General features: G+C 46.8%; 2 protein-coding genes across 4 annotated transcripts in view; one reads left to right on the forward strand and one right to left on the reverse strand.

The window, feature by feature from the left end:
* Positions 1-87: 87 nt before the first annotated feature.
* On the reverse strand, positions 88-13,669 carry ripor3 (RIPOR family member 3). Its single transcript, XM_052076290.1, has 25 exons — positions 13,190-13,669; positions 9,858-9,956; positions 9,158-9,313; positions 8,388-8,466; positions 8,252-8,275; positions 8,126-8,179; positions 7,375-7,524; positions 7,174-7,237; positions 7,051-7,094; positions 6,700-6,825; positions 6,324-6,469; positions 6,116-6,242; positions 5,632-5,780; positions 5,208-5,381; positions 3,543-3,645; positions 3,165-3,401; positions 2,860-2,972; positions 2,279-2,396; positions 2,085-2,214; positions 1,735-1,917; positions 1,477-1,644; positions 757-959; positions 580-663; positions 353-443; positions 88-282 (listed from the first exon to the last, which is right to left on the reverse strand). The coding sequence occupies exons 2-25, from the start codon at positions 9,953-9,955 to the stop codon at positions 182-184; spliced, it is 2,922 nt and encodes a 973-aa protein (XP_051932250.1). The 5' UTR covers position 9,956; positions 13,190-13,669; the 3' UTR covers positions 88-181.
* A 2,661-nt stretch (positions 13,670-16,330) lies between these two features.
* The window catches only part of chd6 (chromodomain helicase DNA binding protein 6), a 38,008-nt gene continuing 35,319 nt past the window's right edge, over positions 16,331-19,019 (forward strand). For all 3 annotated transcript variants that reach the window (XM_052076261.1, XM_052076263.1, XM_052076262.1), the window contains exons 1-2: positions 16,331-16,772; positions 18,077-18,154. The gene's annotated coding sequence lies outside the window, so the exon portion shown is untranslated. The remainder of the gene's footprint in view (positions 16,773-18,076; positions 18,155-19,019) is intronic.

The raw sequence follows: 19,019 nt of genomic DNA on the forward strand, positions 1-19,019 counted from the left end.
GTTTTATTTTTTTGAAATGTACAATAATATATTTTTAAAATAATGTGAATTAGAAAAAAACATGTTAATGTACTTTGACAATTGTGCTCCGTTTAGCTGATTTTATTATTTTAAATATGTATCAAAAGTTATCACCATGCGTTAGCCATGAAAATAAAATCAAAGAAAACATCAGTTGCCCTTATAGGAAAGTGATCTCGGTCTCCAAATTCTGAAAAAAGTCCTCCTGCATCTCCAAGTCAAGCTGCTCCATCCTCAGGAAGGCCGCGTGGCCTTTTTTACCTGACAAAACAATAAACAAAAATGAACACGCTGGGAATGAAAGCAATCAGCCAATAAGGCCATAAACTACCGAAAGAGAGGACCGCTTCCTTGGCTGCATTTCGAACACCTTCATCGGGACACCTGCGAAGTTCAACCATGTGGTCCACACTCTCTGTGGCCTGGAAATACACGCAGGCAAATACATCGGCCCAAACGACACGTGTGCGCACACAACACGCTAATGAGTGTATGGGAGCAGGAGGCAGACAGAAGCAATCAAAGTCCGATGTAATGATTGCAAGGCCCTTCGCTCACCGCCAAGCATTTGAGCGCCAAACAAGAGTTCCGCTGAATGACGACGTCGGTGCTCCTCAAACTCTCCGTGTAGTAAACAAGTGCCTGGACACACACACACACACACACACACACACACACACACACACACTTTGAGTGTTAACCTAGCCGCATGCTAGCACGGGAGGTGTACCGTACCCTGCCTCGGAAGGCGGTGCAGACAGAAGCCCGCTTCAGGCAGCGGGCGGCAGCCTGGCACACTTTGCGGTCGGCATCCGTCAGGAGTGCCGCCATCGCCTGCAGCGTGCAACCCAGCGGAAGAAGGCGGGCCACGCCCCGCGACGTCATCCTGGTGAGCGCGCCCCGGCGCTTGGGACCCTTCACGGCCGACAGGAAGTACTCTGCGACGGCATAAGACCATGTGAGTTTAATGGATTGATTATTTTTAGTTATCATACATTCATTCATTCATTCATCTTCCTAACCGCTTGATCCTCACTAGGGTCGCGGGGGGTGCTGGAGCCTATCCCAGCTGTCTCCGGGCAGTAGGCGGGGGACACCCTGAATCGGTTGCCAGCCAATCGCAGGGCACACAGAAACGAACAACCATTCGCGCTCACACTCACACCTAGGGACAATTTAGAGTGTTCAATCAGCCTGCCAGGCATGTTTTTGGAATGTGGGAGGAAACCGGAGCACCCGGAGAAAACCCACGCAGGCCCGGGGAGATTTTTGTAACAAACCCCACACAGGGAGGCCGGAGCTGGAATCGAACCCGGTACCTCTGCACTGTGAAGCCGACGTGCTAACCACTGGACTACCGGGCCTAATTATTATTATTAATGTTATATTGATATTGAGTGATTGGGCGATTGAGTGATTTGGGGCGGGGCGGGTGAGAGCCCGGGCCTCACGCACCTTCCTTGGATAGCCGGGCGACGTGTTCGCCCAGCGTCGGGATATTGCATCGTCTCAGGTAAATGGACAGCTGGAACAGGCTCACTCTGTCTGCAGAGCACGGAGGCTGAGGAGGCCATAGCGCCGCCCTGCAGGCCGACTGCACCTGCTCCAGCAGTGTGCGGAACACTGAACAGACATCAAAAACACACCGGCTAACATGATGTACACACATGAAAGATACACTACTTAACTTCACACATAAGCTTTTGTTCTTACCTCTTTCGGGGAGCCCAGGCCGCTTGGCTTTGACTTTGGCTTTAATTTTGTGCGAGTACTGTTTCCTGAGTGCGTTGACAAAGTTGTCTGAGGGGCAACAGAATGGAGAAGAGGAAGCGGCGTCTTGCACGCAGTCGGCCCAGAATTGCAAAACCTCCCTGCTCCTCTGATTCTCTGGGAGCACTGCAACACAACAGGGGGGCAAACTGTCACGTCTCAATGACCGACCGGACAAATCAAATCCAACCAACCAACCAACCAGTCAATAACCAAGCAAGGAAGCTCTGCAATCAGCAATCAGAAGCCATCAGTTTGTCAGTCAGGCATGCAGGTTAATTAATTGTCCTCACAGTCATCAGTGCAGATATTGTCCTTGTCCTCCAGCAGCAAGCAGCCGATTCTGTTCAGGACGTCCGCTTGTTGAGAAATATCCTCAAGCAGATCCTCACGAGTCGAACTGAAGTTGATCCTCTGCAGCGTCTGAGGAGTACCGCAAGAACATCGGACGAAAATCCAGAGAAGCTGTGGATGAAACCGTTCCTACCTCCAGTAGGATGCAGCATGTGTCCAGGTGCGTCTCCAGAGCCTGGTCTAGACCCCAGTGGCCACAAGTCAGTGGGGTGACTGGCGGCTGATCCTCGCAATCCCGTTGGTCCTCAGCGCTTCACGGAAAGACACACACACACACATACACATACATATATATATACACATATACATTACATATAAACACACACACACACACACATATGTATGTATACATATGGTAGTCCAGTGGTTAGCACGTCGGCTTCACAGTGCAGAGGTACCGGGTTCGATTCCAGCTCCGGCCTCCCTGTGTGGAGTTTGCATTTTCTCCCCGGGCCTGCGTGGGTTTTCTCCGGGTGCTCCGGTTTCCTCCCACATTCCAAAAACATGCGTGGCAGGCTGATTGAACACTCTAAATTGTCCCTAGTTGTGAGTGTGAGTGCGAATGGTTGTTCGTTTCTGTGTGCCCTGCGATTGGCTGGCAACCGATTCAGGGTGTCCCCCGCCTACTGCCCGAAGTCAGCTGGGATAGGCTCCAGCACCCCCCGCGACCCTAGTGAGGATCAAGCGGCTTGGAAGATGAATATACATATTTACCCGCCGAAACAGGAAGTGTCATCGTCATGTGACAGGAAGTCAAAGCTGCAGAGAACCTCCTCAACGGCCAAGGTGTCATCCGATGATGATGGTCTCATCAGGGACAGGTCGTTCTGAGGGAGTTCAAAACAGACATTCATATGTGTGGACATCTTCGTTGCTTTTGTGCGATGATAGTGATGATGATGATGATGACTTCCTTTATCGCCATCCAGTGGCATCAATGTTTTCGGGGAGGGGGGGGCGTCAATCAGTGACAATATTTTGATCTGAGCAAGGGTCAATGGTGCATGCATCTCACTCACCCTCAGGATGGTGTTGAGGTGTTCTATCTGCTGCTTCAAGACCCTCAGTGGGCTCTCACAGTTCTGCGGCGTCCGCATGTTTCTCTCTAGTCCGGCCAGCAGCCCCCCCAGGCGCAGCGCTTGCGCCCGCCTCTCTCCGGCACCGGGCGCCTCCCCCCCGGACCTAAGCCCCTCCACCTTGGCAGCGGTAGAAGGTAGCAAGGCAGCGGGGGATTCCAGGGCGGGGTCCGCTACGTCCTGCCATTGAGGGAGCGTGGAAGTCAAAAGTCTTGTTTCCATTGCTTGACAAGGAATATTATGAAGAGGCGTGGGGACTGCTTGGAATTACGGGCAAAAAGCAAACTAGATGATAATCAAACAAACAGGAGCTTGACAAACTTTGCGCTCCTTGCTGACGCCATTAGGTCGACCATCCTTGCCCTCCGTGGAACCTCCTGTTGGGTTGTCTTGGTTGTCTTTGAGGATGTCGGGGGTGCTAGACCTAATATTGACAAACAATTCTTGTTATTATTACTTACAAGGTGAAGTCTTCACATTAACTCCTTGCCTTGTTTGACTGCATAAAGTTTTCAACTAACATCAGATCACTCATAAAATATATATTATTTGTTCTTGATCAACCCTTCCACTTTGAAGCTGGCCTATCGTAACGGTGATTGTAGATTTTATAGCCAGCAGAGGGCGCTTTCACCTCTTCCATCCATCCATTCATTCATTCATTCATTCATCTTCCGTACCGCTTGATCCTCACTAGGGTCGCGGGGGGTGCTGGAGCCTATCCCAGCTGTCTTCGGGCAGTAGGCGGGGGACACCCTGAATCGGTAGCCAGCCAATCGCAGGGCACACAGAGACGAACAACCATCCCAAGCTCACACTCACACCTAGGGACAATTTAGAGTGTTCAATCAGCCTGCCATGTATATTTTTGGAATGTGGGAGGAAACCGGAGCACCCGGAGAAAACCCACGCAGACCCGGGGAGAACATGCAAACTCCACACAGGGAGGCCGGAACTGGAATCGAACCCGGTACCTCTGTACTGTGAAGCCGACGTGCTAACCACTGGACTACCGGGCCGCCCATCCATTCATCCATTCTCTAATTTGCTTAACCTCACAAAGGTCACGGGCGTGATGGAGACTATCCCAGCCGACTTCGGGCAGTAGGCGGGGTACACCCTGAACTGGTGGCCAGCCAATCGCAAGGCACACACAGAGAAACAAACATCCCTGCTCACAATCGCACTTAGGGACAATTTGGAATGTGGAATGTGGCAGGAAACCGGAGCACCCGGAGAAAGCCCACGCGAGCATGAGGAGAACAGGCAGACTCCACACAGGAAGGCCGGAGTCGGAATGGAACCCTGTGTCTGTTCTTGGCCTGGCCAGCAGGTGGCATACTGAGCGGACTCACTGGCTGTACACCTGCTGCCAAAAATTTTCAATTGAGGAAATGTGTATTTAAGGACCCGCAATCTGTCTGCTGGTTGTTCGAGTAATGTTTATGCCTTGCTGCTTCCTTCCTCACAGACTCTTTGCTATAGATCTCGTCGTTTTCGCTTTTGAACTCTCTGTACCGTTTATGGTGTAAGTATGGCTTCGCTTTGTGATTTGGCTTTTTCTTGCGTGTTGTTGATATATTGCTTTTCGTTTGTGTTCTTGTTTTCCTCTCTTGCCTTTTGTGCAGGCGCTTTTTGTTATTTGATTTTGTGCTCCCTGGTCCTTGTTTTGACCGGCGCTTTATGTTACTACTTTGTCGTGCAAATTTTTGTACATTCAATATTTTTTTGCTTCGGAGACCTTGTCTGGCGTCTACACTTTTGGGATCCAAAACTTGATTCGGTTAGTCCGAATCGTGACACCCTGCACCTCTGCACTGTAGGACCGACTTGCTAACTGGTCGATCACTGTGCCACCTCTTCCTCTTATTTTCAAATCTAATTCTTCTGTTGAGGGCGTAGTCTACGTATTTCATCATATTCACATTTCAATGCCTATTTGAAACCAATCAAATGATATGACGTGTCAAACGTTGACGTTGTCACCTGTGAAGATCCACAAGCGAAGAAGGAGAAGCAAACATTCCTCCCCAGGCCTCCCCCTTCTCCTCTTCCTCTTCCTCCTGACCCATATTACTCCTCCTCCTGCTGGTCACTCTTTCCTCTCCGTCCTCGCCCATGGAAAGTTGAGTGTGACTTCCTGCCACGCTGCTGCAGAGGCTTGATGAATGGAAGGATCAATGAAATGATGGATAAACACAAGGAAGGATAAATGGTTGGATGGATCAAATGGTAAATTGACAGAAGAAATTGATGGAGGGATGACGGACGGATGGATGGATGCAGATGAGACGAGGATCAGCGGTTTCAAGGATGATTGGATTCATAACATTGATGTGTAGATGAATGACAGAATAAGTGTGGAAGGATGGAGGCATCGATGGGTGGGTGGGGAGTGATTTTCGTCTACCTGGGTGGTGTCTTGGCCTGTGAGAGGCTGGATGTGATGGACGAGTGTGACAGATAGCTCATTAAAGACACACCCCTGTCCCGCCCACTTTTCCTCATCCGGAGTGGGACTGAAGCTCCTCCTCCGTCCTGCAACTCCTGAACCATCGACTACAACACAACAAGATTTTGGTATGTCTACAAGATATTTTTATATTCACATCCTCATTAGCAACCTACCTCCTTCGCTCCCTCGCTAACTAATTCTCAATCTCGCTCTCTGTTTAGCTCTCCACAATCTGCCCGCCTAACTACCTACCAAACAAGCTTTCTGCCTAGCTACATAAAATGTACCAACCTACCTACCTAATCCCTATCTTCTGAGCTACCCATCTTCGTGACGGCCAATTTGTTAATCCTTCTAGCTAGCTTCTTGCGTAACCAATGTCCCAACATCCCTAGATAGCCAACTAGCTAGCTATCAGGTCAGTGTGCCACACACTCACCCGGAAGTACTTCTCTGAGAAGGAAGGTGTGCTGGGTGCAGTCCAACTTTGCACTGAAGTCTTCCTGCTCCACCCTGACGGCCGGCTGCTCGACAAAAGTCCAACCTTGTCACCACTGTCCAACGGACTACACACACAAAATCATGAAATGTGATTTGTAGTTTTGTTGCTTTGGTGGTGGACCAGTGGTGGTGTGTGTCTTGCTTACTTCCACGTAACCTCCAGCTGTAGCTTGATGGTCCCCAGTTGGGTAATGTCCACCAGCATGAGTTGGGGAGTAGGCACAAAGAAGTGTGCGCTGGCACAGGTCACCGTGCCCACCAGCTGCCAGCCCAGACCCTTGGCCTCTGAAACCTGAGTTGGGGGTAGGGGGACCTGACTTCAGCATCCAAAATTGGACTTCTAAAATTTAAGGGCCAGAAATGTTTCCAAGAACCCTTTTCTAATCCTGACATTAGGTAAATATTACGACCATGTGTACAACAATGTTTTTGTCAACAATTGTGCAAAGGTCTAGCAAAAACAAAAACAAAACAATGAGCATGGTTTTATGTTGTAGGCACCCTCCACCAAATGGGCCTCACCTTGATCTCAAAGTTGTGCTTGATGTGTGGTAGGAAGAGCATCTCCTCCTCATCCCAAGACTGGACATCGTCGCTTTCAATCCGGCCGCGAATCCTCCAGCGCTGATGGCCAAGCTGTAGTACAACCTGAACCCACAAGGCACGGGAGGTTTGGAAGTGGGTACAGTATGTAGATGGGTAAGCACTTGAAGTAGGCAGGTCGGCGGTAAATGATAGGTGGGTAAGAAGGATTGTAAGAAAGTTGAGAGGTAGGCACAGTCGATCAGAAAGTGAGAAGTAATTTAGTTAAGAAGTTCAAAGTATTTAACTCGGTAGGCAGGTTACAGTATGTGGTTGCCTGGAGATGCTCACCTCATACTGGTCTCCAGGACATAGCCGGGCGAAGCCAATGAGACCTACGAGTGGAAAAGGTGTTTAAAGTATCCAAACTACCATCTGTGGTCAAACGCTCCAATACACCTCTTCAATTTCTACCTTTCATCTTGACGTGAAGTTCTCCCAGGAGGACCTCGAGCTCTCCCTCCATGGCTGACATGTCCTGCAGAGAGAACACAAGTTGTGTTGGCCTTGGACTTGTAGCGACAATGACAATGCTGCTCCTTTTAAAAAGAGTTGTCTTTTAAGTTTAAGAGAGGAGAGATTGTAATGAAACAGCAACTTGTGAGTGAGAACAACCTGGATGCTGTGCCTGTGGTTGCGTCCGAGTTCCAGGAGGCTCTCTCTGGACTCCCTGGTGGAGGGCGCCAGGGAGAAGGCTCTCTTCATGTTGACGGCTCCCTGGCAGAGACGCCACTGGACGCAGTAGTTCTCGTAGAGCTCGTCCACCTGCGGTTCATTCATTCATCATCATCCGAGCCGCTTGATCAGAACTAGGGTCGCGGGGGGTGCTGGAGCCTATCACAGCCGTCTTCGGGCAGTAGGCGGGGGACACCCTGAATCGGTTGCCAGCCAATCACAGGGCACACAGAGACGGACAACCATCCACGCTCACACTCACACCTAGGGACAATTTAGAGTGTTCAATCAGCCTGCCATGCATGTTTTTGGGAATGTGGGAGGAAACCGGAGTACCCGGAGAAAACCCACGCAGGCCCGGGGAGAACATGCAAACTCCACACAGGGAGGCCGGAGCTGGAATCGAACCCAGTACCTCTGAACTGTGAAGCCGACGTGCTAACCACTGGACTACCGGGCCGCCCCACCTGCGGTTATGATTATCAGTTGCAATCATCTCGCTAGGTAGTAGGTGTAGTCGATAGTAGAAGAGCAGTTTTGGGGCTGATTACACTGTACTTTAGCTTCTTTTGAGTGAGAAATGATCCCAAACTTTGAACAGTCCGTCATTTACGCATTCCTTCCGCCTCTCTCATCCAGGTCATTGCATTTTCTGGCAATGAAGTCACATCTTCCCAACTCTGACGTTTACCTTGCTGATTTGGAATTCCAGCTTTCGGATAAGCCTCTCCTGAACACGAATCTCCTATAGGACCGAAGAAGAATGAAAAGTGATTTTTGGTTTATTCTGAGAGGCATGAGGCTCAGAGTTGCTCACCTTGTCAAGGTCGTACTGAAAGCCCTGCAAGGACAGAAAAGGCCAAACATTAAATTACATTCAGTCATCAAGTGTCCTAGCTGCCTTATGTCGCTTAACCTGAATGGTTAAGTCCAGAGGTTTGTTTGCAGCTCACCAGTCTGGAGTTCCTTTTGGTTTCTCGCTGCCGTGAAGACAGAAAGTCCATCTCAGTCTGGTGGCGCTGTACATGATCCCTACACACACACACACACACACATCACATTTTAGACCTCCAACCTCAGTTTTTAGACCTCAGATTTCAGACATTCAATCTCAAAGGCTACATTTGCACCATCAATCCTTAGACCATCTCTGTTTTCAGACCTCTGAATTTAGGCAACAGACTTCAGACTCACGCCAGAGATTTAAGATTTCAGACCACAGACCAGACATCAAACCTCAGAACTCAAATTTAAGACCCTGAATCAGTTTTCACACCCATGATCTTGTACTTCAAACATCAGATATTAGACTCCAGACCACAGATTTCACACTCCAGATCTCAGGCATCAAAATTTTGATGACAGAGCTCAGATTTTAGATAGTGTATTACGAATTCCAGACCTCTGTTGTTATCAAACACTTCAGACCTCACACTTTAGACAATAGAGCTTTGAACATAAACATTTCAGCGCTTAAAACTTACATGTTCACATTTAACATCCCAAATCTGTTTCCAGACTTCTGATCTCACGCTTCAAAACTCAGAAGTTACATTTCAGACCTCAAATACCAATCTTCAGGTCCCAGACGTCACAATCTACTTGACATTCGATAACAGACCTCAGACCTCAAACTTAAGACTTCAGGCTTTAGAAAACAGAGCATAGACATCAGATTTCTGCCACATGTCCACAAAATGGGACGCGACCAGGAGTAACCCACCTGAGACCTTTGCGTAGCGCCTGGAAAACACGGTCCACATCCTCTGGCTGCAGGGACCAGATGGATCCGAATCCTCTTCTGGAAGACAGTGGAGCTCGTGGAGTTTTTCTTTCAGACGCAGCATTGGAGCGCAACGAGTTACGAGCCGAGGAAGGCCTGAAAAGACCAGGCAAGGGTAAAGTAAAGATAGACTGTGCTGAAGGAAAACTGCAGATACTTGTGTAAAAAAGACTTTGGTTTTAAGCTGACACAAGACAGCACATTTGCCCAAATTTGTTCCCGGAGCCAACAAAAACAAACAAGTTGAGGCCAAGCATGGGGTATATCCTCCTTTTCTGAATCTGTAGCCATTGTTGTCAGTGGTCCTCCATATTGCTGCAATCCTTGCTTTTTTTTCAACACCTGATAAGACCCTAAGATCTTAATCAAGACGAACATTCCAACCACAGTTGACATTCTCTGCCTCTTTGTCAGTTTTTTTTTTAATGTCGTGTTATCATCCAAAGAGCTTGAAAAAAAAATTAACAAATAAGGTGCAGAAAGTACAGATATTTATTTTCAAATGTTCGGAAGTCAGTCAGTATAAAAGCGGTCTGAAAAATTAATATTCAAGTAAAATTCAATATAAATACAGTAACCAAGTGTTTGTACTTTTACTTTTTTTTTTTGTTAGCCTGGTACAAATGATGCTAACACTCACCGCCGTCGTCCCGTCACAGAGCCGAACCCCGTGAAGGAGCGACTACGATGAACTGGATTTCCATCCGAAGGTGAGTCAAATCGCAGCTTGACCGACATCCTGAAAGCAGGAAAAGTGGTTGTCAGGCGTCCTGTTTCCTGTTTCCCAATCCATTCACGCACGTCAGCTCACTGATGGCAAAGACCACATGGCTGACCCCAAAACCGCACAAACCGCAGCCTCAGCCACCAGTGAGAGCAAACACTGGCCTTCCCAAAAATAATACCGTGCTGCCTTGACTTACGAGTGCCCAAAACTTCCCAATTTTCCCTGTTATGAGCTACTGCCTGATCGTTTTTCTACTTTGAATTCCACACAAGCAATGACAGAAAAGAACGGATCGCAGTCACCAAAACAATTTCAGTTTTACTCAATGAGCTAAATGGTCAAAACACGTGAAGACGACGCGAATACAAATTTTACTGCACAGTGCTAATTTTATTACTTAAAAACACAAGAAAACTGGGTGGTTTCGGGAGGCTGGAAAGGATTATTGGACAGGCCAGGTTTTGGTGTCTCTGCTCACAACTCAGTGAAAAAGAGCAATGCGTGGGGGAAAACAAGATGTTGGCAGCTGTTGGGTTAAAAGTGTGGAGAAAAGACAAGAGACAATGATTTTTCCATTGGTCACTGTGGCTTGAATGGTGCGGACCACACCCGGAATCACAAGCGGATGACTTCAGATCTTAGACCCTAAACTTCAGGTCAAAGACCTCGAACTTCAGGCCTTCGATCTCAGACAGACGATTTTATCAGCAGACTTCAGAACCCACAACTCAGACTTCAGGCTCGAGACCTCAGTTTTCATACTCCAGAGCTAAGGCGTTCTTCCTTAGGCTTCAAAGCTCAGAGTTCTCCCCTAAGATTTTAGAATTTCATTCCGAACAACTTGGACTTCAGACCTCAGAGATCTGACCACACATTTTGGACTTCACTTCAGATTGCAATCCTCAGATCACGGACTCTGGACCCAACACTTCAGGCTTCATACTTCACATCTCAGATATCCCATCTCAGCCCTCAAATATTATACCAGAGACTTAATACCCAAAACGTTAACCTTCCTACATCGGAGCGAAGATTTTACACTTCCCACTTCAGAAGACAGTTTTCAGATCTCGGATCACAGCGTTCAAACGTCGGACTTCAGGGTCCGACCTCTGATTTTGGACTCCAGACCTTAGACTTCCGACCTCCTACTTGAGACTACAGCTGTTCGACTTCAGACCTCAGACATCCTGTCTCAGATTTCAGACCTCAGATGTCCGATCTCATACCTCACTTATCAGACCTCAAAATATCATCCCTCTGAGTTCAGACATCAGGTCTCTGAAGCCGACATATTTTGGCTTCTTTGATCATCTTCTTATTCTTTTATTTGTGACTGTCCACTTTTCTGCGGTCAAACCACCATTTCCCCATTCAGAGAACAATAAAGTCCGAGCCTATCTTGTTTCTATGCTCATACCACTTGATTCCGTCTTCTCTCACACATACGGACTGAGTCATCTTCGACAGCGAGGCCGCGTTTCCTCCTTTTGTTGTCTTGCCCCGGACTTCCCTCATATTTCCACTCGAAAGTGAGGACGAGCGCCGAAACAACACAACAAAACGTAGGAAAACGGCAACGCAAAACCCAGAGATGTTAGTTGAAACACATCTTGAGGATTTATCTTTCTTCTACTTCTTCTTCTTTCGGGATCCGCGCCAAGTCAAACAAGATCGACTCGCTGCAGAGAGTTCAGAGGTTAGGAATGACTCATGCTCCCCAGGGAGGGCAACTATGCCACACACATAAACACGTACGAGATGGGATGTTGGACAAAGCATACCAAAGTCACTGGGTAGCATTGACAGTTGTCCCTCCTACAGTACGTGGACACAATTAATTGATCACTTCTCTTAATCGATCAATAATCAATCGATGAATTAGAGAGGTTTAGAACGGATTTTATGTCAACAAAAAATGGACAAACGTTCCGAACACAGTCACAGTCTATCATCTTGTCGAAAGTCTCCTGCAAGCAATTATTTGCAACCAAAAAATGGTTACGTTGACCACAAAAGTGCAATAGATGTGCAATTTAAAAAAAATTGCATCACAAAAAGTTCAATTGTACAATATAAAAGCTATGATATTGTCACAGAGTCACGTCAAGTCAGGCAAAACTCTAGTTTCACTCCAAAATTCTACAATTAAATACAAAATAGAGATATTTAACATGACCAACATCACAAATGATCAACATTCCCATGATGCATCCCAGCATCTTGTACAAAGTCTTTACGACAAAGCAATTATATGCCGCAAAACGGTTAGGGTTATGTCTTGATTGCTAAGGAAATGTCTTTATTGGGGTGTTAAGGCGATATGGTGCCATTAAAACGCTGCTGAGACGGGTAACGTAAATCCTATTGACTGGATGAGAATATTTTGCCATGAAAAAAAACCCTGCATTCGATCACAAAAGGCGACATAATCCCGCGAATACGGCGATGTTTGTTGGCGGCATGCGTTACATGCTGCTGCATGCGCCCGCCGTTATCTTATCTTAGCTATCTGTGGCCAACAGATGAGCGACGCCTGCTGAGAGCTGCGACACACACACACACACACACACACACACACACACTGAGCACTCTCATTAGGTCAGCATGGTGTAACATTGGTTCGCTCGGCTGCCTCACAGCCGCCACGATATTGAAGCAAGTTAATACTGCTGACTATTCTTGCTGCTGTTCACACACGTTTCTGTATATATGTACTTTGTAGGACTGTATATGTTACATGACACTTATGAGCATATCTAAATCTCAAATTAGCAGTGTGTGACTTCTTGACTTCTGTCGACATATATATAGGAGTCTCTCTTTATGATATAGACCTCCGACTATTTATTCATACATGTCGAATTGTCTTGCCACATCGATTGCTGCTGACCACTATTACCGGAGAACACATTGACCCCCGTATGTATTTAGTAAGATATACAGATAGTTTGATGACGTGTTGTCGCTTGATGTGTTCTTTCTAAATACGATGCTCCTGACAATTTTGTTGCTTGTCGACTCATTGACTGATGCTTCCCGTATTTGCATATTTTGATGTTGTTGTTGTTATGTGACTTGGTTTTGATTAGATGTAGAATTCCAAACAGTGGGTTCAAACAGCCGCTTTTGGAATCCTTTGTTTGTCTACAGACAGAGAGCACATGTCCGTCAATCCAACAACATATCACGCTATGGATTATTCATATTCGTATTAATATTAACATCAGCAACACGTGACTTACTTGTGGTGTGCATGAAGAAGACAAATTTAGGAAAGACGTTAGTTCCAAGTCCAAGGCTTCCTTAGCTCAGAGGTTCCATCCTGGACTATTGGGGCGCTCCCCCCTGTGTGGCGTAAACATGCTGCGTGCGTGTGTGAGTTGCTGATAGCACTTTTCGGACGGTTCAGGACGACGACGTGACTCGGACTCTCGCTCTTGCTTCAGCTGTGCTTTCCTCACCACTCCCATCGTCCACCTCCTTTGCCTTTCTGCGTCCTCATCCCTCTCTCCCCCTCTCTCTCTGCTCCTCTTCTCTCCAACTTGCTCTCTCTCGTCTACCTGGTCTGACTGCTGCCACTTGTCTTTTCTTTCCGTGCTTCGTCTTGGCTTCTGTCCCCGACTTTTGCCTGCACCGCTTGCTGCTTTTTTCCAACCGCTACTCCTTTTCCTGCCTCCTTTGTTTACTTTCCTTTTGCTTCAACTTCCTCCAGCTCTCCCCCTTCCTCTGATTCCCCCCCACCAACCCTCATGCACGCTCCTCGCGCACTCCAACGCCGCAGTTTCTACATGTGGACCGATATATGTATATCTCGTGTGCAGCCTGCAGTCAATCTGTTGTCAAATTTTCTTTGTGTTATTTCTGGAATGTTCTATGCAGACCTAATTGGATCCATATGTGAAACCCCCCCACCCCCACCTCCTCCTGCTCCTTTGCAAAGTTACAGTTCTAACAAAAAATATATAGATTTTTTTCAATTGTGCATTTCTTAATTATGACTCATATTTATAAACTGCTGTAGTGTTATTTTTTAAATAAGACGTTTTTCCAACATTGAATTATTGAATTAAACATTTTCCCAACTGTGATAAATGTAGTGACAAAGTGTAATTGAATGGTGCATTGAGAGTAAATAATCATAATCCTGTCTCTAGTCGGACTCAATCTTGAAGTTCATCCATCAATCACTCAATTCGCTCCTTTCTTCTTTTTATCCTTCGGGTTTTCCCCGCTAGGGGTCGCCACATTTCATTCTGTTTCGTCATCTCTCATCTGCTCTCACGGGTTTGTCCCGCAAGCGTTTTACCTTGCCTGTCCCTTTAAGGAGCCCATTTCAAATTGGCTCACACCTGAAGAAAACCTCAACGTGTTGACTTCTGCCCCCTCCGACGTAAGGCGATTTGTTATTTCAGTTGATCAGTTATTTTAGAAGTTGCTGATGGTGTAGTGGTACACTTCCCTGACTTGTGTCCGGGTAGCGTGTGATCAGTTTACACTCAGTGATGGTGTGGATGTGGATGTAAATGGTTGTTAATCTCTTATATGCGCCTGGTGACCAGTTCAGGGTGTAGTCTGCCTTTTGCACGAAGAAAGTTGGGATAGGCTCCAGCACCTCCGCCCTGCGACCTAGTTCAGGAAAAGCAGTGTTGAAAACATTATGTCTATGGCATTATGACATTTATTCTGTCTTTTTTTCTGCACAAATATGTTTTCAAGCACATTTATTTCCCCACTGCCAAAACAAGTTTGACTACTTTCAGAGACCCCCCCCCCTTCACCTCCTGACCCCACTCACCATTGCTGTCCTCCACCTTTGCTATCCCTTCACTTTTCCTCTTCCACCCCTCTCATTCATGTCTATATATGCTGTCATACTTCTTTCCTCCCCTTTCCCGTGCTGGCCTCCACCTTTCTAAAAGTCAATCCACCTGCTCCCTGCCTGCAGCTCACAATGTTGCGTGCCAACATCACGTTCGATGCGGATTCCAGTCTAACCTCATGTGTCAGCCTATCCATCACTATTGCAAAGAGGAAGGGGCTCGTGGTTGATCCCTGATGCAGTCCCACTGCCACCTTTGCACCTTCTGTCACAGCTACAGCACACTTTAGCATCGTTCTGCTGCCCTCATACATGTACTATTCTGACGTATTTCTCTGCAGCTCCAGACTTCCCCATGCAGTATCACAGTTCCCTTTGGGTATCCTGTAATAGGCTTTCTTTAAAGACCCAATGGAGCAAAAGTCACACTTTTTAAGTCCGGAACCCCCCCCGCCCCCAAAACAAAACAAAAAAAACGTTGTCATCTTTCATGTTGAGGTGCCACGCCAACAGGGAGCAAAGTAACACAGTTGTACACATTTTGAATGAGGTAAACGTTTGTGACCCACTGAACTCAGGAGTCCTTTTTAGTTACACAATTGTACTATGACGCCCCCTATTGTTATTTTGTGACTAAATATAAAAAAAAAAGTGGGGAGGGGGACATTCACGTAATCAATTTATGAAAAATATATGACAGGAAAAGGGATGAAAATTGAAAAAAAAGAGGGAAAGAGAGAAATCTGAAAAATGTTAATAAATAATTGATTATTCTGGCCATCAAGATGTCATCAAATGACCACTGACAAACAATATTTGATGTGTTTATAGGTACAGATTAGAGGCTGCATGGAAGTACTATAGAAAATGGATGGACGAAGAAAATAACATGACGTGCAACAAAACGGGTACTTTGTGTTTTTTGACGCACGCACACACGCGCGACTCAGGAGATCAGCATCAGTTGCCATGGCAACTGCCTCAGACCGGCTTGTCTGAGCCAACATGGCTGCCCAAGGTGAGCGATGGGTGTGTGTTTCCTTGCATTCAGTATATGTGTGGGTGCGCACCTTCATGTATTAGGCATGTGTTGTCCACTTTTTCAGACATTTTGGTTGATGCATTTTTAGGAATTATTTCAGCAAAAAATATGACTTTATCTCGACATGTGCTATTTATTTTCTTTGTTGGGAGAGTAGAACTTTATTTTCCCGAAGGTAAAGAACAAGAGTTTACTCTGGCGACTTGTTTTCTTTACAAATGATGACTCCTTTCTTGTAACAGCCGTACTGTTTCACGGCATACATAACAATCGGATTATTGTCTAAAAAGGCTTCACGTTGATTTCGCATTTACCTCCTACCTGATGGGTCAGCATGAGGAGCAACTGGGGTCGCAGTATCTTGCTAAAGGACACTTCGACATGTTGCAAATCTAAGCGAGAACCTTCAGAAATTTTGCGTGATGGGATTACCTGTGAGTCAAAGGTAAACTCAACAATCACACGCAGACAACACTAATTACGCTAGACATGCTCGTCTACCTGCGGCACACATGCACACGCACGCACGCACGCGGCCGCAGCTGGCCAATTTACCGCGCATCAATCCAGACACGCGCTTCTTTTTTGGGCTCCATTTTGGCTCCTCCAGCCCAGGGGATGCAGCGGCGGAAGAGTCAGTCGGTTCACCAACATCCTGCAGGAGTCAACTCTTTCTTTTTTGGGGGGGATGTGGATCCCACCACTGATGCACTCCTCCTCCTCCTCCGCCTCCTGCTCCCCCCATTTTCGTGCTGCCCTCCTCCCCATCACCCCCTCCCTCCCTCCCTCCCGCTCATTTTTTATGCATTTTTCCTAACTGTCATGGCGATTTTGTGTCCTTGGAAATAAGCAGCAGCAGCAGCAAGCGGAGGCGGCGGCGGCTTTTCGCGTTGACCGGGCCGAGGGAGGCGGACGTCTCTCCGGGCTGAGCGGAGAGGGAGCGTGGCTGCGGCCGCCGGAGCAGGTGAGCGGCGTGCCGAGTTGGCTGGTCGGCCGGGCTTCGTTCGTTCGTCGTCGTCGGCGGCGTCGCCTCGGACGGAGTTTTTCTCGGAGCTCCACACGTGTAAGGAGGAGGCGGCTGTCGGGGATGTATTTACCCCCGCGCTGCGGGGACATCATTGAGCTAGCAGACCCGCAGAGCTAGGTGGCTAACGTGGCAGAAGCTAAACACAACCCGGGCAGGGTCTCCTCTTTCCCGTCCCGCCTTGTTTGATTTTCTTCCTAAATTACATTCGCCTCCTCTCGAGGCTCCCTCGGCCGGTGACGAGCGCCTCACTGGCGGGATACTCACACACGGAGCCGGGCAAGCTGAGCGTTAGCCACCGCGTCGGCTAGCATCCCCCTCGAGCCCCCCGAGCGATGTGGAAGCTAGCTAGCTAGCTGGCTAGTAGCTAGCTCGTCTCTCATGCGAATACATTCACGCGTAGTCACCCGAAAGATGGCAAATAAACGAAACTGTTGTGGAGATACTTGGTCGCCCCGCGTCCTCTCACTTTCACCTGGCCAGGTGGGCGGACGAAGATGCCGCATGGATTTAAGGCTAGCACAGCCTCCAAACTTCCATATCACAATCACACAGAGCAATCAACAGAGCACTTCCTTAACTGATCTTAATACCAGTTAAAACCGAGTCAAAATGTTGCAGTACAAAAGGGAAGAAATGAATGAAAATAACCAACAAAGCGCTTCCATTGCTCAGGTCTCAAAAGATAACACTCTACAATGAACAAAAAAATCGATTGAGTAGTTATATATGATCCTGACCAAAATGCTTTCAAACTAAAAAAGTGAAGCAGTTTAACTTCATTATTTCACCACAAGCCCCCTCTCCAGTGGACTTCTCGAGAGTCCTTCCACCTAGGACTGGGCAACAAATCAATCATCAATATGTATCGTGATGGACACCAGGGCTGCCACAAAATATTATTTTGCTAGGTGACTAGTCACCAATGCTCGCCACAATTCGAGTGATCAGAATATGATCATTAATATTTGTTCATGCCAACTTAATTAATGCAATATGTATTACTTTGCAAGAATCGCGCCAGCATGCAACCCATCTTGTATACATTTCAAATCACCATTTCTAATAAATGATTGTGTTGGGATATTGCAAACATATCTTTATGTTTTTACAGTAACTTGAACAATAGCGGAACCAACTGTTATTCCTGTCTTCTGATTTCAAAACTACTTATCCATCAATTTGTTGTGGACTCTGTATATAATAATATATGAAGGTGATTCATAATTTATATGCTTTCACAGTCATAACGACCCTCCGGGGGAAAACCATAACTACAATGTGGGCCGCAACGACAATGAGTTTGACACCCCTGCTTTAAGGTATGTGCAAATAAAAACTACTGAGATGTACAGTATGTTCAAATTCTATTCAACTTTTCAGCTTGTACCTTCATTCCTGTGGCATTATTATTTTTGCTGTAATTGTTAAATGCATTTTAACGATGGCCAAGGACTGGTGAATTTTGCTGCTTAACTCATTCCACAAACGCATTCAATTTATTGCAAATAAAAAATTGAGGTTGACTTTCCCTTTAAAGCATTTCCAACCAAACAGCAGACTGTGGAAATATAGTGGCAAAAACCACACTGTAAACTCATGACATTAACATCCCTGTGACTGTCTCACAAAGTTTCCCTTCATTGCTGTCTTGATGGGTTTTTTTTAAAACCAAACAAAACTTCCAGACATCTGCCTTCGAGCTTGTTGGCGCCGATTTCAGCACTTCCGTTATATTGTTTTAATATTTGACGAGATGTCGCATGACGTGAAAAGGCTCATTAAAGGACCAATTTATGGTTTTATGAATCTATATTAGGCAATCAAAAGGAGATTGAATTCGATTAATTGAATTATTAAACCCAGCCCTAGTTGCTTGTGCGCGCGTGTGTGTGTGTGAGTGTGTGTGTGTGTTGCTTATGTACGAGACTGAGTGTGTGACTGCTGCATGCATGTGGTGCTTTTGTGTGAGCGCGTTGCTTACGTGTGTGCGCGCGTGAGGCGGAGTGTAGGTGTGAGAATTTGTATGTGTGTGTTTGTGTGTTTGCGACTGTGCCCATGTTGCTAGTGTGTGAGACTGTGTGACATTGTGAGTTTGTGCAATGTGCGCATGTGACTCTGTTGTTTGTTTGCGTGTGCGCATGATGTCAAAGCCATTGTCCTAGTTTGCCTCCACGGCCGTTGATT

The sequence above is a fragment of the Hippocampus zosterae genome, chromosome 9, assembly GCF_025434085.1.
Source record: "Hippocampus zosterae strain Florida chromosome 9, ASM2543408v3, whole genome shotgun sequence".
NCBI lineage: Eukaryota > Metazoa > Chordata > Actinopteri > Syngnathiformes > Syngnathidae > Hippocampus > Hippocampus zosterae.

Excerpts from the sequence above, each read along its gene's own strand:
- ripor3 (XM_052076290.1), bottom strand. The coding sequence starts at position 9,955 with ATGTCGGTCAAGCTGCGATTTGACTCACCTTCGGATGGAAATCCAGTT. Across the intron at positions 8,180-8,251 it reads TTCAGTACGACCTTGACAAG|GAGATTCGTGTTCAGGAGAG; the intron begins GTGAGCAACTCT and ends TCGGTCCTATAG. Across the intron at positions 7,238-7,374 it reads ACCACAGGCACAGCATCCAG|GACATGTCAGCCATGGAGGG; the intron begins GTTGTTCTCACT and ends TTCTCTCTGCAG.